We start from the raw sequence: 27,068 nt of genomic DNA, 5'->3' as shown, positions 1-27,068 counted from the left end.
ACAGCTTGAAATATGTAACTGCCAACAGCAAAGTTGTTCTTTTTTTTTTTTTTTTTTAAAGACATGTGTTGTCAGCGCGGTAAATCATTTACTCAAAAGAAAGGAAGACAAAAAAAGAGGGAACTAACTGATTTGTCTGTCGTCTTTCCTGTCAGGATCGCCCTCGCCTTGGCTTTGGTCAGGGGGAAGGACTTGATGTATGAGTCATACAAGTGCTTGGCCAGCGCTCGCAGATCGGCCGACTCGGGGTTTAACTGGTCGATGTCGCTGGAAATCTCTGCCAGGAGCTTCTCCTTCTCCGCCTGCGGCATCCGCCCGAACCTGATGGCTGAAGAACAGGACAAGCGGTTACCGGGGCTGTGCCTGCCCCTCCAAAAGCACACCTGAGGAGCTTTTGCTGGCACCTTTTGTTGTGGCCTCTCGAAGCTTATACTAAACCAGCGGTAAGGCAAGTGAGAAAGAAGGATCTTCTCCAGAAGTACAAGCAAACCAGCTGAAGAGCTTTAAAGAAATGTAAACAAACAAACCTCTAAGAGGAAATAATCTATGTGCCCAAACCTTGCTTGGAAATGCAAATCTGTTGTCAGCTCACCCAACAGGGTTGGTGAAACGCCGTGATTCTGCCTCCAATCTAAATAAAATCTAAAGAATATTTAAGATATTAAAATTCTGTTGGCTTAGGGTAGGAACCACCTTTCAGCTTTGTATTGTTCGGGGCAAATCACCATATGGATCTCAGATTTTTCATTTATTTAGAAACAAAGCCCTCACATGCCTTGCAGAAATAAATTCCTAAATAATTCAGCAGAACTTAATGTAGCAAGTGCTAAAAAATGTTACCATAAGAATTATGGAATGAGAAAGTGGGTTGTCCAGGGAAAAAAAACAGCCAGAAAAGACTGAGTTCTTCATGGTACCTCTATGTATGTGAAGTATTCAAAGAACACAAAATGGTTCTACCATCATGTGATCTCAAAATTGCTCAATACTAACCCAGGGTAGACTCTAAATCTCCTACTTTTACACCCATGTACTCACTATCCAAGCCACTATTTATTCATATGGGGACTGAACTGGGTCGTCTTTCAGATGAGCCATCAAGACCAAGACTGATTTATCACATGATATTTTGGTAAACAGAATTGATTTTATATTATGAAAACAAAACAGAACAAAAGAGCATCAAAACAAACAAACAAACAAACAAAAACACGGAAAGAAGAAATAAAAAGTTTGCATTTTGGCCTTGGGGGAAATAGAAACATTATGAATATTTTTTCAGTGATTAGTGTCTTCCTTGGATAAAGCAAAAGTGCTGTTAAGATCATACATATAGATGATTATATTAAGGGTGTTTATTTTGGAAAGGACTAGCCACTCCCCTTTTTAATCAGGTATCTCCTGGAACATTCTTAGTGATGTGGCACCAGCTGTGCCCCTGATTATTGACACACAGTTGTTCAATGTAGAGACTTTATTGAAAAGATCAGGGATTTCCAAAACAGAGATTGTTTTGTCATTAGAGAATAAATAAGCTCTATAGTTGTATTATTTTAAAGAACAGAAGCCAGACTGGTAACAAGCACAGTGCTAGAAATTCAGACATTCAACTAGTGCCTGTTTTTTCAAGGAAGTTCACTGGAATCGAGGGGGATAGCTTCTTTTTTAAAACTTACAGAAGCTTTCCACATTCATGTACTGATGTACTCTCGCAAGCCAGCGTCAAACAGTCTTAGTTCAAAGTGACAGCATAGAATGCATGCCATGTTTGCTAAATATGCCCGTTATCCTATAGCTGGATCCCTGTGCAGTCTCTTGTCTCTTTGGAAATAAGAAATAACAACTTACATTGAACCTATTTTTTAAACGCAAAATAGGATTGACTGAGGGTGTTCCAGAATCCCATTTCTGGTGTGCTTATCCCCAGCAAAGGGCATCAAATTACCTGTGCAAAGCAGCCAGGTGTTATAAGCCCCAGTGCTTCTAATATAAAATTATTTCTATTAATTTAAATATTGCATTGGAATTCATCATACTGCAAATACTTCATTTACTGTTAATAGTTTTAGAGTAGATACCTTCTTTCACTTGCCATTTATTTTTATTTTGTGATGGTGATACTTATTTTCCTGAAAAGTGCTTTGAGATGTCTGCTTGAAAAATATTATAAAAGCTGAATATTATCCATTACTGCATTATTTTTCAGTACTCTTCCTTATTGGAATCATGTCTCATTTTTGTTTCCATGTGTTTGAGACACTGTATAATTTTTATACATACAGTCAAAACCACATGAAAAATTAATGTTAAATCAGAGAATTGTCTTCACTGAGCTAAATTTTATGAATGCAAACACCTTTATGCATAATGTACTAGGGATGGAAAGGCCAAAGAGGCAGAGAAAGACTATTTCAAATGACACATGATTATAGCTGCATAGACATTTGGTATTTTTTTCTGAGGAATACTTGGCATGGGGGCTCATGAGGCAAATTTTTCTAGAAAGATAATATTCCTGGTTTATTTTTTAAAAACTATGATTTTCAATTCCTTCTCTGTAAGTGGAAATGGAAAAACCAAGTGCCACAGTGGGGTTGTCTCTTCCTGCCCCAAACTTGGGGTGAAGTCTGTTATGCCTCTTTATTTTTTGATGGATCTTTTGTTTATTAGCAATCTGTCATTCCCACATGTGGTTGTTTCTTTCTAAATGAGTGGTTTTGGGGTGCATTAGTATCAGTGGATCTTTCGTGACCCACTTTTAAACACTGTCCCTATTTCATGAACATGAGTGTTGGGAAGATTTCTGATCTAATTCATGAATGATGAGAGTAAAGGTTCCTAAAGAAAAGGTGATCAGGACTCAAAAGTATATTTTAAATATAACAATTCATTAACAACATGGAGAGTTGTAAATCAAGCATTCTTATCTTATAGTTTCATAGACATAGGACTTACATTTTTTTAATGTTTAGAATATATTTTAAAATATTATATTGGTTGCAGCAGGTTGTGTTCGATGTTTTACAGCATTGTGGGCAAAATGTGGGGCAAAATTTAGTTTTGTGAGACCAGCCTATCGGTTTCCTTTTGGAAAAATCATTGTCATTGTCATTTTCAAGGGACTGACACAAAAGTCAGGCACCAGGAGGTTTATGGAAGGAGTTTGAAAAGTGAGATTTTGGATGAGAAGAAAGAAGGGACTGATGACAATGCTTACAAAGGTTAGGTTGGAAAAAGAGTTCAGAGGGTGGATAAGAACTCACAGCACTTCTGGTGGTTGAGGAAAATTTCAAGGATGGGTGACATCCTTTCCTGCTTTGCCCTCCACCTCCCCTGTGCCCCTGGCCTCATCTTCTATACCCTGGACCACTGATCCTCCTTTCTATTCATCTCCTCTCTCCTCCATCTGCCCTCAGCCACTGCCTTATTTCCCAGGAGCCTGGGAAGGGGATCAATCCAAATCTGTAGGGATGGCAAGGGCAGGGACAAGCCCATGAGCTGCTGGAATCAGGGCTTGCTGCTCCTGCTGCGAGGGTGGAAGGGCTTCAGGTGGCAGCTTCTTTCCCAGCAATACAAGATGTTGCAAGTTTGGGCATGTGCCCGCAGCTGGAACATGAGATCTCTGTCTTTCCTTGGCAGTTATTTCCTTTACTTGCATTTGCAGTTCTCCAAATATCAGTAATATAAAACCAATATGGTAAGACACTGTAAAGTATGCTACTTTACATCCTCCGGCTTTCTGTGGAAAAACTAGAATATTTATCCTTAATTACAGATTTTACTGCCTGGAAAAGTCACTGTGATTGCTTATAGACACTCTGTAGGACACACTGTAGGACACTCTATTCTTCTGATTGTCTAGATTGTTTTTGAGCATAAAGGAGTCCCCACACAGATCATAAATACAGTTTCTTACATTAGAAAACACAAGATAAAACCAAGGTGGGTACCTGTCTGACCTTACTGAAGGCATGTGCCCAGACTGAGCAATTCACTGCTTCCAGAACTGATGATAAAGACATATTGCCATGTCTCTTTTTTCCATTACAGTACTTAGGTTTATAAAAGTAAAGTCTTATAGTAGAAGAGAAAAAAAGTGAATGACATTTCTAAAATAAGAGAACCAAGCTTCTGCTTAGTGGTGCTTCAAAATACAATCTGAGCAAATCAGGGTTAAACACAGAGCAGCACTGTGACTAGAGAAGGAAAGGAAAACAATATTCAAGGCATGAGAACACTACTGTCTTTTTTAACCTTTAGCCAAATGGTATGTAGCATTTATACATGAAAAAATGTGGCTGTAGCTGCTCAGTGTCTCCTGGCATTCCCCATTTTTGCAAGTGCCCTGATCATTTTGCAATAATATATCTACACAAAGACAGACATAGATTGGAACCCTCAGGCACAAATAATCCACATTCTGATTCCAAGCCTTTACAATTTCCATGTGATGTGATGAACTTTAATTTGTAGATATAACAGTAAGAAGTGTCTCAGTGTCATTGACAACATGCAGTGTTGCATTTCTTTTTGCTCCTCCATAAAGGCTTGTGTCTTCAAAGGTGAAATTCCACTCTTTGTTATAAATTTGTATATAAATTATGAAGGAATGAGGGCGTTTCATGCAATGTAATGTAACCAGAGTGGGCAAAAAAACCAAACAAGGCAAATGTAGAAGCCAATACTGGAATAGAAACACCAACGCCCTGTTAGGTGAACTCCCGGCTGGAGCAAAGAAAAATGTTCCTTTGAGCCCCGGGACAAGTGGCTTTGCCCTTTTCTGCTCCTCTCCATCCCTCCCTCCAGCTCCTGTAACCACGGGCCCTTTCGGTGCCACAGCTTCTGCCTTGGTAGTGGCTGAACAGGAAAGAATGGCAGGTGAAATGTTAATTTTAAAGCTATTCTTTATGTTACTAAGCCAGAGAGAATGGTCTTGGCCCTCCCCTTCTCGATGGAACTGCACATGGTTCCCATTGACACAACTGCTGGGTTATGGGAGAATTTGGCATGCACCTCGAAAATAATAATAATAAAACCTCCTGAATTACTATAAAAATACCCACAGTAGCATTTCAAAATTAGATTTATTTTTGAGTGTTACTGTTGCATCCCAGGAATTTGAAAACCATATTTTCTATTAGGAAAACATTTCCCATACCAATTTACATTCAGTGCATGTATTAACTTTGCAAACCACAGTTAAACTTTCCTCTTGGGGACAGTACACTCATTTTTTATATAGAAAATAATGAAAGTTCTAAAAAAACCACAGAGAAATTATTTTCCCAGTCATGTTTGCAATTCTTTACCCTTAGAATTACATAAGTCTCTATGTTATGACAGTTAATTCCTGTTTTTACTCAGCTTTGCCAAAGCAAGGCAACAAAGAATCTTCATTATATCTTTCTGTCCAAACATTCATAAGTATTTCCACATGAATTGTTCCGTTAATTTTAAAGTTCAGAGGGACTTTCTTAAAAATTCTATGCAAGAAGGCAGTACCATGATATGCTTCATGTAATCCGCTTACCTATGGTAAAGGCAACCACAGAACCAGAGAGCACTGCAAACACCTTGCCTGTCTAAGACTACAAATTCCACTTGCAAATTCAAGTTGCTATTATTTCCAAAGTTTCAGCACATTCTGTAGTCCATTTTTCGTTATTAAGTTTTCAGCTTACAGGAAAGACACATTGAGCTACAGCATGCAAAAAAACCTTGTCAGAAAACAAGACCATGAACTGAAAAATAACAATTACACTGGAAATATGATCAGGGAGAACTACCAGGGGTGTAATGGAGAGTAAAACCAATTGATATGTTACATTACGTATTGCATCAAGAGAGGCAAATCTCCACCTCTCTGATTTTTATGTCGAAAGTCATCTCCAGTCACATGCAGCCTCCTAAACTCAGGGGCAATGTCTCTAACATATATTTCTGATCTGCCTGGTGTAAAGAAACTGAAGACCCCAGGTGTTAAAGCAGCACATTCAATAATCTTATTCATGTGCCATGTTATTTTTCAGATGAAACACTGCTATTTTAAAATATGCTTTGTGCACTTACCATTGTGTGACATTCCAACAGCGAGGCATTTCTGAAATCTGCAGTACTGACATTTATTTCTGCTTTTCTTATGGATACGGCAGTTAAGATCACATCTGTCATAAATTAGCTTTAATCTGATTGTCCTTCGAAAAAAGCCCTGCAGTAAACATAAAAACATGTAAAAGGATGCAAGGAACTGCCAGTGTCACCATCTCCCTTCTCTACACACACAGCGAACTGACCTTTGGGTCAGATGGATTTCCAAAGGAAACAAAGCTCCTGTGACCATCCTGTCTGCTCCTGTGCTGATCTCATCCGGCATTTTCAACTGACAGAGGGCTAAAATTCTCAGAAAGCTGGCAAAGCTTATGGGAATCAGTGGGGTTTAAAGGACACTGGGGATGCAAGTTGGGAGCTGAGCATGAAGAGCACAATGCCAAAGGAAGCAAAGCTCCATTTGCTCCACTGCTCATGGGACAATTTACTATGAAATAAACAGGACATTTTCAAAATTTGAAGTTCACTACCAATGTAGAAAATTTTTTATAAACCACAACAAACAAAAAATTCTGCCAACAGCAGTTTGATCTCTAGCAAATAAAAAATGTTGTGGGTTATTTCTCTTTTTATAGTCTAAAGGTGCTTTCTCAGATCACTCATAATCAATTAATAAAGTTTATCCAAAGTTATCACCATTTTTATCTCACAGGGAATAATAAAAGCATAATGTCAACTCTTATATAATTCACCGTAATTTAAGTAATCTACCTAATACTTTTTGCTTTATGTGTGTTCCAAATTCAATGTTAAAATTTTATTTAAGCTCTGGATTGGATCTTTCCTATTAGTTATTTTCCTCAAGATACTGGAAATAGATAACATGGAAGTTTCACATTAAACTCTAATGTTTTTCTTTGAACTTAATAAATTATCATGATTTCTTTCCCTGACATTTCTTTTCTCACTCTTGAGGACTGCAATTTTTACACCATCCACTTCTCCTTTATGTGCTATGAACACTAAATATCACTGACATAAAAAAAAGTGGAGTTTTAAAGCAGAAAGCCACACTCTTTAATACCATTAGAATTCTCTAAATGTGTGAATTGGGTAAAGAAACTCTAATCAATCAGAATAACAGAGCCTGAATTTTAAATTGCTCAGTGCTTTGGAGTCGGGCACAAGTATGCTTTTGCTGCGTTCTGTGAATTCAGATTCTGCATGTGACCTCCAGGACAGCAGGAATGAAATATAATTGCATAATTGACAAAAGTGAAAGAAATGCACAAAAAAATTGAATAAATAGTAAGGTAGACAAGAAAAAGCAAGTTTCATTTAAAAAACACTTATGAAGTCATAAAGTACATGCAGAACAATTTCCTTAAAGACCTGAAACTTTGTTTTCTTAAAAGCACAGATCTGTGATTTTACTGAGTGATTATTCAGATGAAAAATAGTATCGAGTCTTCAGAAAAAGTGCCTTTGTGCCCCCCTTACCTTACAGCCCTCACAGGCATGAACCCCGTAGTGGAACCCCGAGGCCTTGTCCCCGCACACGCGGCACTCGATGGCCATGAGTGAGTTGGAAGACTCCTCGTGAGGTTTGTTGTACAGCTGAACCTTCTCTGCAAAATAGGGTGGGGAAGGAGGCTCCATTTTGATTGCACCTGTGCACAGGGAAGATTTACATGATAAACTCTAAGTATAATGAAATATGTAGAAGAAGCAGCGAGGAACAATCACCAGCAATCACAGTAAACACATCCAGATTCCCAGGTCTCTCCATGACAAAAAATGAGCAGCAGACAAAGGTTGCAAAGGGATGGAAGCTGCTGTTTCACTGGCAGTATATGGGCTGAAAAAGCTGGAAGGGCAGATTCTGATGTAGAAAGTGTATTCCAGATCCAGTTTTCAGCTCTGTAGTGTGGAATGATTTGAAGACAGGGAAATTAAAAATTTATGTATGGAGAATTCATATTTGAAAGGTTTTCCTCCTCTCAGTATCTAATCTGGTTGTATTCCTTTAAGGTGTTGATAACTACTGCAGGGAGATGGGATGGAGTGTCGAACCTAGGCTAAAAAATATTTAAGTGTCTAATAGACCTATACATTGAATAATATATAATTGGATTATATATATATATATATATATATAGGATAATATAATATTGGATATTTAAAGAAATTTAGCTCTCTCCCAGGGAACACTGTTTAATTTTAGAGATACATTTTCTCTTCTGAAAGTTTCTAATTAAGAGAACAATTTATAATATTGAACAAGCTCAAAAAGTAACTATGATATCTTTAAATCAATCATTACTGGCCACAGGAGAGAGCTGTGACATTTGACACCAGAACATTCCATCAGCCTCGTCTCAGGAGTGATGTAACAGACACAGTATTACAACAACGTAAATGTTTTTCTTTTTCCAGACTGGCTACACCGTATAGACTAGAAACTTTTCTTTACTATATAAACTGGGAAGAAAAAGAAAAGTGGAAAATTATCTATGTAAAGATCAGGGAGATTTATCCTACCTAAACTCTCCTGTACCTTCCAGCTTGTTATTAAAGTGTTATGAATATTTCTAATTAAACAAAAGGAATACAAATTGTTACCTGAAAAAATGTACTCATAGATACATAGCACCTGCTTTGCTGTGCAACCAAAATGAAATACCACAATTTTCCCAGCAAGAATTCCCTGAAAGAGTTCCTGTACTGATTAGTGTCAACAAAAGTAATGCCAGATCTAAGTAGGAGAAGTGGATCTCAGGCACAGCAAACTCACATTCCTACGTTGAGCAGAAATGCAGTAACAACTTACTTAAGAATAGGTCCCTTCCTCTCTTTAAAGGAGAGTTCAGTGCAGGTTTTTTACCTTAACTAGGGGAAGAGCAGCGCGTTTCATAGTATGTTAATAATCCAGGAACACTGGCAACAGCTATACCAATGCTGACTCAGACGTAGCCAATATTTCTATCCCATCAGTTTCTTAGGTCATTTGGAATTTAAAAGCTGCACACATTAATAATTAATATGCTGTGTATGCTGGGGCATTCCTTAACAGCCAGGAGATTTATTCTGCATCTTGTGCATACAGCTTCAAAGGCCAGGTTAAGCACAAAGTACAGGAAAAGGACCGTATCAGAAACAAATGCAGGGGTTCATGCTTCTAATAAAATGTGTTTCATGTAATTTTGGATACTTGATGATACTTTGCCTAATCTCCAGGTGCTGCCCTGGAAGGGTGAAGGTCTGCCATAGGTATTCTGTCTTTTCTATCTGCCCTGCAAGAATATCTCGTGGACATCTCTGCTACCTTCCAGACAATGAAGCAGACTGACCATGAAGAAAATATTTTAAAAAAGTAAAAGCTTACTTTGGCAATCCTGGAGCTTGATATCATACTTATAATCAATGCTTGACTGCTCAGCTCTCGCTAGAGGAATATCTTCATAGTGTGGGGAAGAAATGCTTGAGAAGTCAACAGTGGTGAATGGCTTTATGTCAAAGGAATGGGTGTGATCATCCATTGCAGACAGATCCACAGGACTAATTCCAAAATTAATGGGCCAAAACGGCATTTCTGTGTCAACCATTGTAATCCCTGAAAACAAACAAACAAAGACATTTTAAAAGAAGTTCATTATCTCTGTAATGTGTTCAGGCCCAACTGTCTCACATCCAGAGGGCTGAGATGCAAACTCATACTCAGGTGTAGGTTTTAGGGGAGTGTTTAGGTCCCATCTACCCTTTGGCTTGTCATCAGATAACACATTAGATGTATAATGACACTGCATGGCTGGCACTGGGCAGTTAATTCAGCTTTGAGGTTCTTAGGAAGGCTCTGACATCTCAAGTCATAACAGCAAACGAGATAATTGGCAGCCAGGGCTCAGCCTTAGAACAGAAAGGCTGTCTTTGGTATAAAGAAATTAAAGCAGTATAAGTGGGGAAAAAATCACCTTTTTTTTTTTTTTTAATAGACAGATAACACTGACTTTAACTGCATCTCTCAATAGCATGCACATGAATAGAATCCCAAGTCTTTCACAATTAATTTTTCAGTTTTGCAAATTCTAATCATCATTCTTCCCAAGTGCCTGAAAATCCTAAGGGTTTTCCTATTAAGAAAAAAAAAGTAGTTGGTGTTAAATAGTGGTGGTTTTCCTCGAAATAACAGAAATACTTGAAATCTTCTCTCATTCAAGTTTGTCAAAGGTTTTATCCCAATCTTAAACCCAGGGCTCAAGGAAATTTAATTCATGATTTTTCAAATTCCATATGTATTTATACAAATCTTGAAAGTAGTAAACAAAAAGTTTCAATCTGCAAAAATCTTCTGCAAATGGAGTGAATTTAGGTTGAGATATAAAATGTTTTTCCAAGGCCTCTCTTCTGACAGATACCTGGACTGAAATCCTCGATTTAGACTTATTTTAAATATGAAAAAGTCTGTAAGTTACAGCAAGTGCAAAAGACTATTTTATAACTCGTGTCTGTGTTTAATTTTCCATGATTTATAAAAAGAACATTCTAATCTAAAAATAGAATAGATGTTACAGAACTAAAATAGCTTGGTCAGTTTGGTTGTTTAATTTGGACTTCAGACCCAATCAAGAAAGTAGCCTTTAACCTCCAGATAACAGAAACTTCGATTTGATCTGCTTTGAATCAAAGCTACTCTGTCGCACTGCCAAAACTGCTGTTGCAAAATGACTGCAGTGGAACAGACCTGTTCCATAATTTGGAGCTCATCCTTTGTTTTGACAGAGCTACTGGTGAGCAAAGGAGTGACTGTGATCCCCCTTGGCTGTGCTGGAGTGCCAGGGGAGCAATGGCCAGCAGTGGCTACAGTTCCCTTAATATTTCCTCAGGAAAGTCACCATCATTCTTCCACCTTTTGGGACTCCCAGCACAACACTTTAATTCTTCTACCTTGCACATTGACAAGAAAGGTTGCGAAAGATCTTTCTTATTCTTAAATTTCAGATGAGAAATTCTCACTGCAGTGGGGACAAAACAGATGCTCCTGTATTCCCAGCCACTCCCCCTCCCAAAGGCTTCTGCATGGGATGTTATCTCGTGTTATCCTGTATGTTATCCTGTTCTGAATGTTCTCATGTTATCATGGATGGGATATTATCTCATGTCATCCGCAATGAAAGCAAGATCTGTCTCCAAGTACAGAATAGAATTTCTACCTACCACAAGCGACAATTATCTGGGGAAAGTACATGACAGGTTGTCAGAGTACCTCGGTATGTATTATCTTATTATATATTACCTTCCACACAGTCAATTTTTCTGTGAGTAGGAAGTACAAGTCCCTGGCCATCAACTCTGGGAGCTGCCTTCCTTAAACAGATTTCCAAACAGAGCAACAAAATAGAATAGATTCCTTAAGAGCCCATTTTTGTAATTACTAGACAAATCCTTAATAAATATAAAAAGAAATATATAATCTAACATTTAAAGGGCTTATATTCCTTTAAGCAAGTGACATCAAGGGTTATGTCCACTTTCTATCTGCTGCCTCAGGCGTGAAGAAGAAGGATGGCTCCAGGCAGGTCCCCGTTACAGCCTGAGCACTTTGTCTCTTCAAGTTCAAAAGCTCCTTTGCCAAGCACTATGAGCTGAACAACAAGTCAAGCCAGGCTGTGTTTCACCTCACACTCGGGAATGACTGGGATGTTCTGGAGAAGGTGATGATGTTCAATGGGATTAATTCAATGAAAGTCCCGAATCATTCTAATACAGAAATTCCCTACGAGCAGATACACTACAGCTCAGAAAGACTCAGCAAAGCAGGGAAGTCCAGAGGTCTGGCTTGCTGGGCACAGGCCCCAAAAGCTAAGAGGCCACAGGAATTCCTTAGCAGGAATCCTCTGGCTTCATAGTCAGCACAGCTAAATTATTTCAGCAAAGTCTACCAATAACACCAGAGTGGTTTCATAGTAAATGTATTTCTAGCCTGGAATCTGTGATGTTTTAGATTTGTATGAAGTTTTAGAAGCAGCAAACTAAAGATAAAGAATTAAAAAATAACCTGTCATTAACAATCCCTGAAGAGGAGGGATTGTGTTTCATGCATGCTGGCTTTTCTCTATTAATTGTTGTTTTCTGTGTGTCCATCCACGTCAAACATGCATTGTACATACTGAGAGCAGAGGAAATACAAATGCTGAAATTGCCCTGAAGAGAAACCCTGGCAATTGTGGCTGCACTTCTCAGCTTCACCAGGCCACAAAGTAATTCTGCTTTGTGCTCCTCCTACTACTGCTCTAAGGTAATAAAATCTGGAGTCAACAGCCATTTACAAGTCTTTAGTCAAAAGCCTATAAACTCCATCCCTTCCAGAGGTTAATATCCCATGACTGGTAATATCAGTTCTTCTGATCTTCAGGGAACTAAAAAGGCCTTGCTAAATCATACTACTACAAAAAACATCTATTTTTAGTTTTTAAAAATCCTTATGTTGCCTATATTATAATTTCATCTGAGATGTCCACAAAGGTACCTAGAGATGACACTAGACATACACCTAAGTGTATCTGAAGTCTTCTGTTAAAGTAAAATCAAATAAAGCAAATTAAACAAATAAAATCTAATAAAGCAAATTCTGTGCTTTTCCAGCTATCGGGATTCTATTTCTAGGACTTACTATGATGTCTGTTCAAGGAGGGGGTAAATGAATATTTTCTTACCATATTTCATGACAACAAATGGACTAAATTTGACTTCCTCATCATGCACATATTTGCTTGGATAAAAAAACCAAAAAGAAATAAAACAACACTGGTGCACAGAAATACCAATTAATAGCAATCTTTTAAAGGTACCAGTAAATTCAAGGTTGCTAAAGGCATCTTGAAGATGTCAGTGCAGTCGTTTCTGTTCTGTAAGAATATAAAAGTACAAACTAATCACAAGAGAGATGTTTGGTGCTTCTTTCTCTATTTCTGGATAACAAGTTGCACATTATAGCATTTCTTTAAACAACAAAACAGCTCGGCATCAATAATCCCAAATTAATATTGTTCATAAACATTTCTGAATTATGAGAATTTTCAGGTTTGCTCAGGTTTTGGGTACAAAACACCAATCATTCATTACAGTTTTTATGTTCAAATCTTCACCTACGACTTAATCAAATTATGGATACCTTGCTCAGTTTAATAAAGTTTGCTATTACAGTAGAAACAATGAATTTCACTTTCCAGATAGATTCATATTAGCAATACTAGAATAAAGAAAACCTTTTGTGCGCTATTCTTTCATTATTGAAAACCAGAAAGTGAAAAGTGTTCCTATGTTTAATAGTTAGTTTACAAATATTCCTATTTTGCATATAGCTTTACTTGATTTTTGCTGTGTATTTTGTCTTTCCACCCAGCCCCCCCTGCCAAAACACCAACATTTCTCTCTGGGAAAAAACCAACAACTAATTGTCTTCTCATGGCTTTAAAAAAAAACCCAAATCAACACCAAAACCCACAGAATTCTTTCATAAAACTCGCATAAGCTCCTGTGACATCCAGGTAAGAGACCAATAAGCTTCTGTCTGGTTTAAACGATTTTCATGTGCAAAGCTCATTCTCAGCCAGCAAAGGGCTGTGCAGAACAGCAGCAGGGACGTTACTCACAGGAAGTCAGATGGAGGAGCTTTACCATTTAATCCTCAAAAAAGACCAGAAGCGAAAGAGATAAAGCTGCTGAGATAACACTGAGATAGGAAACCAGTTGTCAGAACTCCCTTCACCTGCATGTAAACTCCTGCAGCCACTGCTGAGTGTGGTGTGCAAGGAAGGGAAAGAAGGCACATGGACTCCTCTGATGCAGGTCTATTCTGACTGGGATCCACAGTGACAGCTCACAATTGATTATTCTGGTGCTGATTAGAGAAATATCATATCATTAAGTCACTTCATTCCCTAGCAATCTGAACTTGAATTGCTTTCCAGCTTCTAAGACAATTATTTGCTGCATTTTTCATATTAGGAAAACATAAAATATAACATAAGAGATTACCATGGCATGAAAAACATCTTGGATCACGAGCTCCTCTTTACCATAAACACTACCTGTGCTCAGTTAACCTGAAAGGCCTGTTACACTACATTCTAGACACGCTCTTTCCAGACAAAACTACCAAAATATGACCCTAGAGGTATTTAATGAAGCAATCGGAACACCCTAACGTCATAGGAGTTACAGAAAATCAGAAGAAAAAATTCAATAGATAAAGCCTCTCAGTTGGAAACATTATTAAATTCAAGGCAATGATATTATTATATGACACGGACAGGTATAAATACGGACAAATATATATGTGATGTAAATACTGATTTTTTTTCCTTAACTAAAAGATATTTAATGGAATAGTCTGAATTTCTTCTCATGTATGAATGTGTCAGTTTGTCAAGTAAACTCAAGCAAGTACTGCAGAACTTAATGGTATTTTTACTGATTAATTAAGGCCAGCTCAGACTTCTCTGATGCCCTACATAAGTTGGTTAAGATCACACAATCAGTCCTGGCTTTTAACAAAAATTTAGAGATAGTGAAGGAGCAGCTGTATATTCAATTCATCTATTAGGAGGAGCAACAAAATGCTTTATGTGTGCCTTGCAAAAACACATCTACCCTAAGTGATGGCACCACACCCACTGACTTAAAGACCTCCCTTGATATTCTAGATGAGAACGCTGCAGAAGGACTATGAGAATGGACAGTCTTGTGATAACACAATTGCATTCCCCTTCCAAAAACTCAGTTCTTTCCTTGCCTCTGACACAGAAATTCTGTGTGGCAACTGTCAAGTAGCTGAAGCCAACATTTTTGTCACTGCTGTTTTCAGGTCCTAAATGTGAGGCAGAGGGTCTGGTGATCCACTGCATTCACAGAGTGATTCACTGATGCCTCTGGGAGGTGGAGCTGGTCAGCAATTCCAGTAACACTTGGGAAAATGGTATCACCTGGTCTTACTCATTGAACTTGGGACGATTTAGAGAAAATTGCACCGTCTCACTGCATTTACTTTTCCCTAGTGAAAATTAAAAGGGAACTATTTAGACTTTTCTCTCAGTTCTCTATGTGTCCAAAGAAATAATAATATCTTCCCCTCCATCCCTTTCCATCCTCTGTGTTATCATTAAAACATCACTCTTCAGCAGGGGTCGTATTAATCTAAATATTTTTAATATTCCTGATTATGCCCGAGTACAAGGAACTTTTCAGTCTTTAGGAGATACTTTCTTCAATAATGAAATATATCTTTTTCATTCACAGTATTTGTCATTATAATGGACTTCGTCTAATCGATAACATTTGCGTGAAAAAAAGGTAATTTTGTTTTGGATAAATCGAAGTGTGTGAATCTTTTTTTGTATTTCAAACAATAACTCAAAGCCCTTGCCCACAGTCGTTTAATACATTCCTGGTCTGCAGGTTCCTAAATATTGCCCCACTCCCCGTGGCAGGACCTGCACCTTTCTGTGTTCTGTTGCTGCAGAGTCAGCAGAGGGAGCACAGCATAACTAAGAAAACCCCTCTTTCCAAGAACTCGGCTGACACAATCAGTGATGCTCCTAAACAAACAAACAAGCAAAAAAAGTACATAAAAAGAGCCCGGTTGGCTGATACCCACAATTCTGTGTTTGACAAAATCAGAATGCTTCCAACCGCAGCAGCAAAAACAAAGTAAGGGCAAAAGACCTATAAAGACTTGCTCCAAAAATCCATTACAGAATTGTTATTGTTATAAAAGAAGCAGAGACATAAAGAATTTTTTTTCTTTCTATCCATGAATATATTTAAAACATTTTTACAATTCAGGGCAGAAATTGTTTCAATTATGTGATGATGAACAAACACACTGAACAGCAGTATATTTGTAGGACTTAAAATAGTTATGCAAATCAGTCATTTTCCAAGCAAATTACACAGTAGAAATCACTATGAAAGTGGGGAAAGGGCCCGGGATTACTTAGACAACTGATAGAGTAAGTATTGACAATTGTTTGTATTGTAAATTCAAACGGGTTTAAACCCTCAATGTTGCCTTTCAGCGCTCCCAGCCCAGGACTGTGTGTCGTGGCAGGAAGAAGAGCACTTCTCATTCACTCTCCTGTGGGTACCACTGTCTCACTAGACCTTCTGCTTTGCTTTTCAAGCATGAATTTATCAAAAATATTTACAAGAATTAAAACTGAGCTCACCGCAGAACAAAAAAACCAAATTTCTCTGGATTTGTTTCAATCAGAGAACTCTAAAGATCTCTGCCTATAATTTACCTGTAAAAACAAAGAAGATACTCAGTGTCTCTAGCAAATGTTGAGGCTCAAAATCAGTTCCATAAGTGACTTAGTAAGTTCACAGATGACTGATAACGTCACCTTTTAGCAGAGATGGTGTTAAAAGCACTGCTGACTCCAAGCACATCAAGATAATAGATGACATTTTCTCCACTGTTCCTCAGGTCCAACCCTCAAGCCACCAAAAAGTGGCCCAAAAAATCAACATTTCCGCTAGGAAAGACACCTGAAAATACCAAAAAATGCCACATAGAGAATATACTTTTGACAGAAAGGGAATAAATGTTCCATATAAAACCAGTTCAGTGGTTCTAGCCCAGGAGGGTTGGTCAGCTCTGTAAGCAGAGGAGGAGCAGGGTTGTGCCAGGGTGCAGCCGAGGGCACACCTCAGGGGTTAATCACTGAGTAGGAGGGGGATGAGCTTGAGAAAGTCTCCTTTTCCATCCACTGTACCAACCTGCAGAACCAGCACAGGGCCCAAATTCTGAGAGCAGAAAGAGAAGCAGCAAGTGCAATGTTCAAGGGGTCACAACAAACCAGGTACTCCCAGAAACAGCTGGAAACTCCCCCAGAGGATGCACATTTCTGTTCATCTCCACAGTCCCAGAGGAGCATTGAAGGCTGCATGGCTGAGAATCTAGGCAGTGCACTGTGCAAGGACTGCAGAGACCAGTGACACCCACAGCCTTCAGGAAGCCAAATGAAAAATAAGGGACTCAACCCATTCATCCTGTCAGCAAGGCTGCACAGTAAAACATCAGGAGAAACTATATAAATCCAAACACTTGAAAAGGCAAAAAAACCCCAACTCATAAATCAGTGGGAAAGGTATTTTATCCCTATAACTGAATTATAACTACAGGCTGTGTTCATTAAAAACACAGGCCATAAAATTTACTACAATGTTTAAGAGGTAGTTGTTAATAGAAACGGGGGGAAAAGCCCATTCAGGGAATAATAGAGCTGTTTAATTTTAGACATATTTTCTATATTATGCCTAAGTAATTCACACAAAATGGTAAGTGGCCTGGGTTCTTATTTGAAATAGCAGCATTTTATACCCTTACAGCAACCTAAACCATTGGAAATATAAATGCAAATGAGAGACAAGCTCAAAAATGCCATGGGCTACTCAAATATACTACAAATTCTACCATCCCATTTCAAGTAGCTAATGTAGGGTTTGTTGCGTTCTAATACTGGATAGATATTGATGAAACTTCAGGTTATTTCAGGACATAAAAGAACTGATTGCAAGGCTGTGCTCAGATAGCTTAAACAGGAATTGAGACTACAGGATAATGGAAAATTTCTGTATAAGAAACTCTGATTTATATAACTGGAAAAATCATAGAAAGATGGCTCAGATTTAAGAGGAACAGCCCTTCAAAATCATGGAAAGCATAACTACAAAATCCTGGAACTGACACTGTGTTGGGCTTCCTGTGGTAAAAGCCTGACTACTAGGGAATTAAAAGTGTTCTACTACTGGCACAGGACTGGCAGCACGTGGAGCTGAGGAGATCAGTCCTGCTCTGTTAAGTCAGATTCAAAGTTTGTGGGAAAGGATCCTCAAATTGTTCTTAGAAATACTTGAGCAGAAAAGCTGCACTTTCCTAGTTACAGGCAGCTGCAATCAGGCTTTGTGAGGCACCGTGGACTAAAACTGAAATTAATCCTGATGAAAGACCTTCCAATGCTTTTTGCTCAAAAATGTCTTAAAAATACCTCCCACTCTTCGAAATAGAAATGATTGTCATTCCACTTCTTTGAACAAAAAAAAATCACCTCGAGAAGCATAAAAATCTGAAAAATAAGGTATCATCTGACTGGTAGCTTAAAATCAGAATAAATCTCTCCAGAATTCTAGTGGGCAAAGACTATATATCGGCATTTACAACATGCCTACTTGCCTTAGTAGAACTTAAACCTGGCTCATGTTGGGCTTGAGGGATTTGAGGAAAGCAGAACCAAAGAGCACATTTCCAACTGGCGCTGGCAGTATTGTAAAACAAGCTCATTATATAAAATGTAGGCGTTGCTCTCTATGAATCATTGTGATTTAAAATAGGATCCTGATAGATAGGCAATGAATCACGGGGCATTTTGTAATCAGCAGAAGCTGGGTTCTTGGGAGAGCCCTTTGCCCCCTTTGGCAGAGCAGGACAGCTGAGGGGAAGGCTGCTCTTGGCATGGAGGTGCCTCCGAACACTGAAGGAAGTAATTGATTTTAAAATAGATCAAAAATGCTGTGTGGGACACAAGATAGCAAAGCTTTATCAACTACAACAACACAACACAATTCAATTGACAAGAGTGCTACCATTGTCAGGACTGTGCTTGACCCACACCTTTAATAACTGGTATTTACTATAGTGGGCAGACTTTGTATTGCTGGGGTCTAGCAAAAGTTGTACCCACTACAGGAAATCCATATCATTCAAAAGTGTTCAATTTGCCATTAAAAGTATTGTAACAGCAAATTACCCATTCAGAAGTTTCATATGCAGACCTATGCATAACTTGTGACTGTGCTTTCAGAGGTCTAACTTGCTCTGAAGTCAACAGAAAGTTTTACAGCTTCAATAGAAATTCAGTGGTTAGGCCACAGTTAAGCAAAACACTCATTTATATGCCTTATTTTGAATAGTGCATTAGTGCTAATGGTATTTAAACACTTGCTTGAAGGGAAGCATTTTTAAAAACTCAGTTCCTGGCTAAGAAAGATACGTAAGTGTGATTAAATTACACATTGTACACATGCATACACACAAATAAATCAATGTATGTTGCATTAGAGATCCATAAGAAATTAGATTCTCATAAAATGCCATCTGCCCTGTGTAAAATCCCTGTTTCTCCCTAAGCACTGTGCCCAGAGTTGCCACAGGAGAGCCCCAGGTGGGATGGAGCAGCAGTGGCACTGTGCAGCCAGGCCCTGCTGTGTGCTCCAGCAGGGACCAGCACTGGCTGAAGCTGGTCAGGATTCAGGGACAGCAGAAAGGCTGTTCAATAAGTTTATGCTGTGCTCACCCATGATGCATTATACCAACATTTGCCAGTTGTTCTGTGGCTTCATAAACCCTTGTGAGATTATCAAAATTTCAGCAGTAATGTGGCAAAACATACACAAGAGATGTGTAAGCACTGCAACTATTTACCATACAATCTTATGCTCCACTGCTTATCTGGTTTCATTAGGTCATTATCACCATGTCTCTTAAAGTATTTTAATATACTAATAATAGACTCCATTCTTTGAAAATGGTGCTTAGCCAATAATTATCAAGTAAGGTGCCAATTTAACAAGAAACTTTAGAACAGTTGTACTCCCTTATGAAATTCAGATCTGAATACCAAGTTCATAATTCTTTTTGAAATGTTAATAACTTTAATAGCAAATGTATGTTATGTGCACAATATCCAGTTAATATTTTTCATCTAAAACATTGTAGGTGCAATAAATCTTACGCTAACACTGAAGAATTTTTATAACATTAATACTTAAATAACCACATTAAGCTTTCTCAATCCACTTTGCAGTAGTAGAGAATTTACGGATGGAGAATACTCTTGGTAAAAAGCCTGGGATTTTTTGCTCTCCTCAGACACTGTCATGTCAGTGCTTTTAAATGTTCACAAGACAGTAAACTTCAGCATAGTTTCCAAGAGATGAGCTAATAAGACACACAACTGTAATAGGGTAAAATATATTCTTTAATATCCTAAAGGCAGTTCCCTGCCATGGCAGAATACTGAATACTCCCACAGGAAGAGGAGGAGGAGGAAAAAATGCCACATGAGTTTAAACTCATTCCTTGAATTAAATCCCACTTTTAAAGTTTTTCCTGGCAGTCAAACACATTGAAAAAAATTATCCATAAAAATGCTTCTCTCATATCAGGATGAGTCGTTTTCAATCCCAAAGCTGTCATCTTCAAAATAATAAAAATGTAAAATGCGTTTGGATGTGGTAAGACTATATACAGGGCTCACATGATTTGAGTAAGTGCTATTTTTTGGCAAAATATTTTAACCTCTTGGACAATCACCAAGTTGTAAAAGTTAAAAAGCACCATGTTGCAAAACTCATTCATTAACATAAACATGCTTAGCACAATTTCTGCATTAAATACAGAGAATATCTCAGTTTAACAATAAATACATTTCCCTATATAGAACTAGATGTCATTTCTGATACATGCCAAGTACAAGACAATACTCTATCTGTGTGTACAGTCACTAAACTCGGTGATGTCAAGACAATTCAAACACATCAAAGCTCAAGAAAGCAGATAAATAGCACCAAAGAGGGTTTATCATTGAGCATTTTCCCCTTTCTAATGCCCCCTGAATTAATCAGAAGAAAAATATGTTTGGATTTTGTGGGGAATGCAGTTTTTTAAAAAATAAATTTTAATACATTATTTGAATTTTTATTTATTGAAGGGTATTTTCATTAGCTGCTAAAATTCTTCTACCAGACCTTTCTAAGCTCGGAGGGTACCCCAGTGCTGCCCAATGCAGAGCTGAAAGACATTACTCTTTACTCCACTGCAATTGTTGCCATTGCTCTGGCAAGATAAACACCAGGCAAGAGAAAAAGGAGTATCCCAATTTGATTCTATGTAACAGCAGCTTTCTGCCTGCCTACAGTAAGAGTACTCAGCTAAATCATTTAATAATAAAAACACATGAACTTTTGTACACCTCTCATCTGTTGCACAAATGTATCTTTCATCTTTTAAACGAGCAAAAAAAAAAATTAACCTTCTCAACTGTATGAGCTGCAAAGCACACAACCTGCTCAGCCACTTTGCAGCACCAGAGCAATCTCTTGTCATCTGACTGCTGCACTTTTGACCCTCCAAAAAATTCCCAGCTAAACCATGTTGACATGTTTTCACATGTGATTCGATAATTATTGTTCTCAATAGTGCTGGATACTTATCACATGTTTAGATCAGTGTTCTTTGCATCTCATATACTCCCATCTCTCGAAATATTAATTTTTCCACCTAGCTTTAAAACTCTCCCGTGGAGGTGACTCCAGGCTGCCTCCACAGGGAGTGTGGATTCAGGGCACAAGCAGGGTGAGCTTGCTTTTGTGACTGCAATTGCAACCCTGTGAGAAGTATTTAATGGACACCAGCAAATTTATGTTGAATTGTGCTCTAAATTTAAGTACCTTGAACAGTTTCACTTCTGAATCTTCTACTGGGCTACAAGCATCAGGAGAATCTTCCCTGTTCTTGTTTTTTTGGGGTCAGTATAAAACACAATCCAAAGTAACATTGTGTTCAGTGTTTCATTCCAGAAGGAAAACAAGTGGAAACTTTCTGATTAAAATCTCTGCAAGAGCTAGATATAAGATATTAATTTTAAAGCCTGTGTATGACTAAATAATAGCAACCTGAGAAAAAGAATACTAAAACATCAACTATAAAAACTCAGCATTAAGTCAGCACCAACACACCTCCTTTCGTATTATTGTATTTCTTACTTTCAACCAAAAATACGGGAATTTCATCAGGATTTTTCTGGTTCACACACTTCAGAAAAACTTCTTGCAGGTTGGTGCTTAAAACTATAGGAAGTAGTGAACAAAGGGAAAAAACCCTCCAAAACAGCCTCAGATGCAGCACCCAGGATCTGAGTTACTGTGCAATAAGTGATACTAGACAGCCCTAGAACAGAACTGTATTGTCTTGTGTTCTAAACTAAATGAAATGGGTTAAAATAGCAAGTTTTATGGGCTAACAGCTTCCCTAACCAGCCCCAACTAGGCCTGGATGTCAGTTTATACGTCAGACAAATCAAACTATTTTGAATTATGTCATTCCTACCATCTCATACTAATAAGCAAAACTCCTTCTACCACTGAGAAAGAAAATCCCCCAATACATGCACCCAATAAAGGACTATCAGCACAACATTATCTGATAATTAAGAAGGGCACATGCTCAGCTGTTACACAAGGTTATTGAACCCACCCCTAACAGTTTTCTGAGAAGAGGCCCCCCCCTATTTTACTGAGAATCTGACAAAAGTCTTTGGGAGTAGCACAGAATTTGATGGAGACAGTTAATTCTTTTCCAAATGTAATTTTCAAGGGAAAAAAAACCCAAATAAAAGATACCATTCTCTTAAAAACACAGAAGTAACTTACTAAAAACACAATGGGAAAGTGCTGTCTGAACCTGAATGAAAAGATGAATATGCTCCCCACCACCTCTTTATGAGCAAAAATACACAAAATATTTGTGGGGAAAAAAAAACACGATTTCATCTTCTATTTAATTTTGAAATCATTAATGCCTTTCAAAAAGAACTTAAATATAACCTGCACAGTGATACAGCAATGTAAATTTCTCCAAAGTCCTGACCTTGTTACTGGGATACAAACCTACTGTGTTTTCTAATAAATGATATGGCAAGGTTTGGATTTTACGATATGCCTGAAAATTAAAAGGTAGAAATTTGTTTGATCTTACTTTCTAATGGGTTATTCTTCCTCTGTGTTATTAATATCCTATGAATACTTCTGCATTGACTTGGCCCTACTTTTGTCAACCTTTCTCTTTTGAAGTACAAGTTTTTCCAATTCATCAGTTGAAATTGTCTTGCTTTCCCCATGAAGAAATAAACATTTTGAGCTGCCAAGGTGTGGAAAATTCTTTCCCACAGGTCCCACAGCAGTCCTGTAAATGTCATTCCTCTCAAAAGCAGGGGATGTTTGTATTTAAGCAAAATTACCTGTCTGGCAATACACAGCACCCCTTTAGCATCCCATGGCTTTTGCTACTGTTCTTTGCCTCTGCAATAAATTAAACATTTCCAAAGTTGTGTTTGATGTTATTCTGCAGTTTGTAGTGTTGGTGACCTTTGGCCCAGAGTGCCCACGCACAGAATGTGTCACCCTTGTCAGACACGTGGGCAGCCCAAGGCAGCAGGGGTTTGATCTCCCAGTGATGTGTAACTGTCCAGAGCATTCTGGTAAAGGAAGATGGGAACTGGCATCGCTATTTTTGACAAGAAATGTTTGAGAGTTAAAATGACATCATTTTAGGACACAAGAAGAAAGTGGAGCATCCACAGCTAAGAACAATTTACTGTTAGGAAAAAGTTATTTATGTATAATTTCATAATTCTACTATTTTTAACAGCTAGTCCTCAGCAGCCATTTTTGTAAATGTGTTTCCAGCTGTAAAGAATCTACCAATGCTTTACTAAATCAGTAAAGACTCTGATTGCACTTTGTATTTAGAACACAAGTACTGTGGAGAGTATGAAGTGTCTATCAGATCTAAGCTAGAAAATCTTGGTGTGCCCCAGTCACCTCTGCTCCACTGGATTTGGGATTTGAGATCCCAGTTCATGTAAACTTGCCTGCTTTCTTTAAAAATCTGAACTGCCATTCCATTTCTGTCTTTGACAGAATTTTCTGCTTCCAAGTGAGGAGAAATGTGTATAATCAAGTTCTAACACCGTTTCAGTCAGATTAATAATTATAGGGTTATGCAACATTAATAATAGTGGGACAAGCAAAGCAGCTATGTTAAATTTTAACAGCCTTAAAAAGAAGGGAAGAAAGAGATTGAGAAAATTTCAGTTCCCTTCTCTGTCACGTGTTCTTGTCATCGTCTTGGTTTTTTCTATATTTAAAATACTGTAAGAACTTCTTCTGCAAGTAGTCTAAGAGGACAGCTAACAGCAAACCTTTCAGTTTCCTGTTGTAATAAATAGAGGAATACGCCACAATTCAAGACAAAAATGTGCAGTTAAATACTTATATTTATAATACATTATTTATAATATATACTATAATAGATAATATATATATAGTATATAATATAATTATGTAACTTCTTGTATTTTTTCTAGAACATTAATGGAATAAGATATTGTACTGAAAACCATATTAATTAACTTTCTGAAAAGTGTTATTTTGAATAATTATATGTAACTATGTTTCTTTGATCTAAATACATGTGTCATCTTCACATACAAACCACAAATCATACACTGCAATACTCTGGGATACTTGATAACTTGATTGGTTTCTTTTTAAATCAGCTATTTATCTTCCATTGGAAGATAAATACCAACAGTTAACCTTGCAATAAATTATTGTTGTCATACCTCGTTGTTCTTTTAAGGAGATTCCTTTTCTAGGCAAGCAAGTTTAGTGTGAGGAACTAAAAGTCATTGCTGTGACTTCTTGTAACCCCTCAAGCAGGCGTGTGAACAGCTGAACATGTCGCTCTGGTATGTACTGAGGACAAGCTACTGGCACTTTTTACTGTTCTAATTTTTTTTAACTTCTAAACACGTATCAACAGTTGCAAATTTCTATATGCTGATTTTGAAGCAAGATCACAACATGGTCAACCTCTTCAAAGATTCAGTTGTATTTAAAAAGATATTAAAATACTATTGAGATTATGATAAAAAAATTCTAAAGGGAAATCTGAATTACATCCAGTGTAATGTAGTGCTGAATGTCAGGATAAGACACTATTATGAGAAAACTCCCACTGAAACCTTTTGAATCATCTCTAATCCAAAAGATCAGGAGGGGTCTTCAGCAGCCAATGGTTTCCCACAGCCTGTGGTTCCTGTGCTTTGCAGAACAAAGGTGTGAACGTCTGTTTTAAAGCTTATCACTACACTGGGGACAAACTAACAAAGAAGTCTGCGGTAGCTTAGGGGATCCATCACCACCAGTGATATACTTGGTGTAGAGGGATATGACAAGGATGAAACCAAGCACAACTATAATCTAGTTCCATTTCACCCATCTAAACCAGCAGAGATTGTGGATTTAGAGCCTGGTTTAGATCTCTCACTGTCACTTTCTACTATCACTAGAGCTTCACAAAACAGGTAAAACACCAAACTATTTGCAAAAGCAGAATCTGGTATTCATTGGGCTCCGAGAAGACAGTGTTAATCTCATGCCACACCTTCCCAATGCAAAGGGTGGGCTGGTAAAACCTGTATGGAATGCTGTGTAAAACTAATACAATTAGACAGTGGTCTAATTCTAATTCCTAAACTGTTTCAGATGTAAACTGGTACTGGACTTAGTTTATTTTGGAAGTATGGAGTATTTTTTTAGAGCTCCACATGTATATGGTCACTGAGTCAGACAAGATAATCTGGGGACAAATAGTCTCCTTTAAAAATGACTGTAAAATTTGAATCAGTTTATTTAATTTACCTTTTGCAGGACAACAAAGGCAGCATGTATTTTGAACAGGAATGCTGGACCTCTTGGTCAATATGAACATACCAAACTCAAAATCTCTACCGAGGCAAACATACAGATCACACTAAGTAGGCACATTCTGAGGAAATCACTGCTTTATAATCCTAGGTTAGGGAAAAAGTACAAACTATCGATACTGAGATCACAACAATACATAAACTGAGCAATAAATAGCTTCCTCCCAAGATTTCCATCTCAATGAAAGCAGAAAAGTTGCCCATTCTATGATGTTTGTCAGATACAAAGCCCGTGGATTATCAAGGGGTGCTGTGAATCACAGCACTCAGTTGTGTCTTGGATCTTGCCAGTTGTGTTTTTCTTTTACTATTTGCCCCCGCATGTTAAAACCACTATTGTAAGCAGTTCAAAAATACATTGTTGGAAAATTGTTAATGCCCTAGTCATACAATGTCATTTTGAAGCTCCCTGGGAATTTAGATTTGCACAGCTTATTAGGATATGACCTTTCCCTTGATTTTTTATTTTAAGATCAAGTTAAGATGAAATTTCCCCAGTGGGAGTTGCTGTGTTTCCTTCACAGATAAGGAAAAGAGAAACGGCAACTCTGTTTAGAGACAACTTTCATACATTTCTACAGTACGGACAACTTTGTGGTCTTGACAGACATCCAAGGCATTCCTAGAGGTTGAGAGGAAAGGCACGTGGTATGTTAACTAAAAAACCCCAGGAACATAACCAAGGTATTTCCCTGAATCTTTCACCTTTTCTTTTTTCAACATCATCTGAGAGTCAGCTTTAGGGAATTTTAAGGTCTGTGGAGTCCCTGCATTCAGAGCATCAGGGTAGCACTGGCTGTGAGACAAGGGCTTCTTTCTGGAATAGAGTCCTACTCCTTTGAGAGAGCAATTCCTACCCCTACAGCACTCTTTTTCTGCTCCACAACACAGATCTGCTCTCTCAAATTCACACACGTCCGCATTTCCATGCTTGTTATATTACAGTAATTTTTCCTGGGATCTCAGGAAGCTGATTTAAAAGCAGGAGGTTGAAAAATCGGTTCTCAGAATATTCCTGTGTGGCAAGTATTGGAAATGGCTAACGAGGATAGTATCTCGGGTTCCTTGGTGGGCAGCGAGAGAGGTTCCTCCTGAGGCTGATTCAGAGCAGCTAAAGAAGCCTCTTGCTCTAAACTATTCTCCATCTTCGTGATATGGGGTGATTACCACCTACCAATCACAGTGTTTAAATACTTAGGTATAGTAAACACTTAATAGTTTAAGATGGGGATGTTCCAACACTTCTTAGTCTTTATAACTAAGTCTATGTCAATAAAGCCCACAAAGATAATTAGTTAAATAAGTAGAAGCTGAATGATGTTGCTTATATTTTAAAATATTCAAATGGTCAAGATGGTAAAAACTAACAGCCGTTAATAAGTTTTTATTTAGGAGAGAATAATTTTCTCA

At 37.8% G+C, this 27,068-nt stretch overlaps 1 protein-coding gene across 2 annotated transcripts in view; it reads right to left on the bottom strand.

Moving 5' to 3' along the window:
- The window catches only part of PPARG (peroxisome proliferator activated receptor gamma), a 53,335-nt gene that overhangs the window by 11,213 nt on the left and 15,054 nt on the right, over nucleotides 1-27,068 (bottom strand). For both annotated transcript variants that reach the window (XM_017832794.1, XM_017832793.1), the window contains exons 2-5: nucleotides 9,434-9,661; nucleotides 7,549-7,718; nucleotides 6,070-6,208; nucleotides 129-328 (exon numbers count right to left, since the gene is read on the bottom strand). In XM_017832794.1, the coding sequence (XP_017688283.1) occupies nucleotides 129-328; nucleotides 6,070-6,208; nucleotides 7,549-7,718; nucleotides 9,434-9,653 (729 nt within the window). In that variant the 5' untranslated portion in view covers nucleotides 9,654-9,661. The remainder of the gene's footprint in view (nucleotides 1-128; nucleotides 329-6,069; nucleotides 6,209-7,548; nucleotides 7,719-9,433; nucleotides 9,662-27,068) is intronic.

The sequence above is a fragment of the Lepidothrix coronata genome, unplaced genomic scaffold, assembly GCF_001604755.1.
Source record: "Lepidothrix coronata isolate B3197 unplaced genomic scaffold, Lepidothrix_coronata-1.0 Scaffold205, whole genome shotgun sequence".
Classification (NCBI taxonomy): domain Eukaryota; kingdom Metazoa; phylum Chordata; class Aves; order Passeriformes; family Pipridae; genus Lepidothrix; species Lepidothrix coronata.
This window is presented reverse-complemented; position numbering and strand designations above follow the sequence as displayed.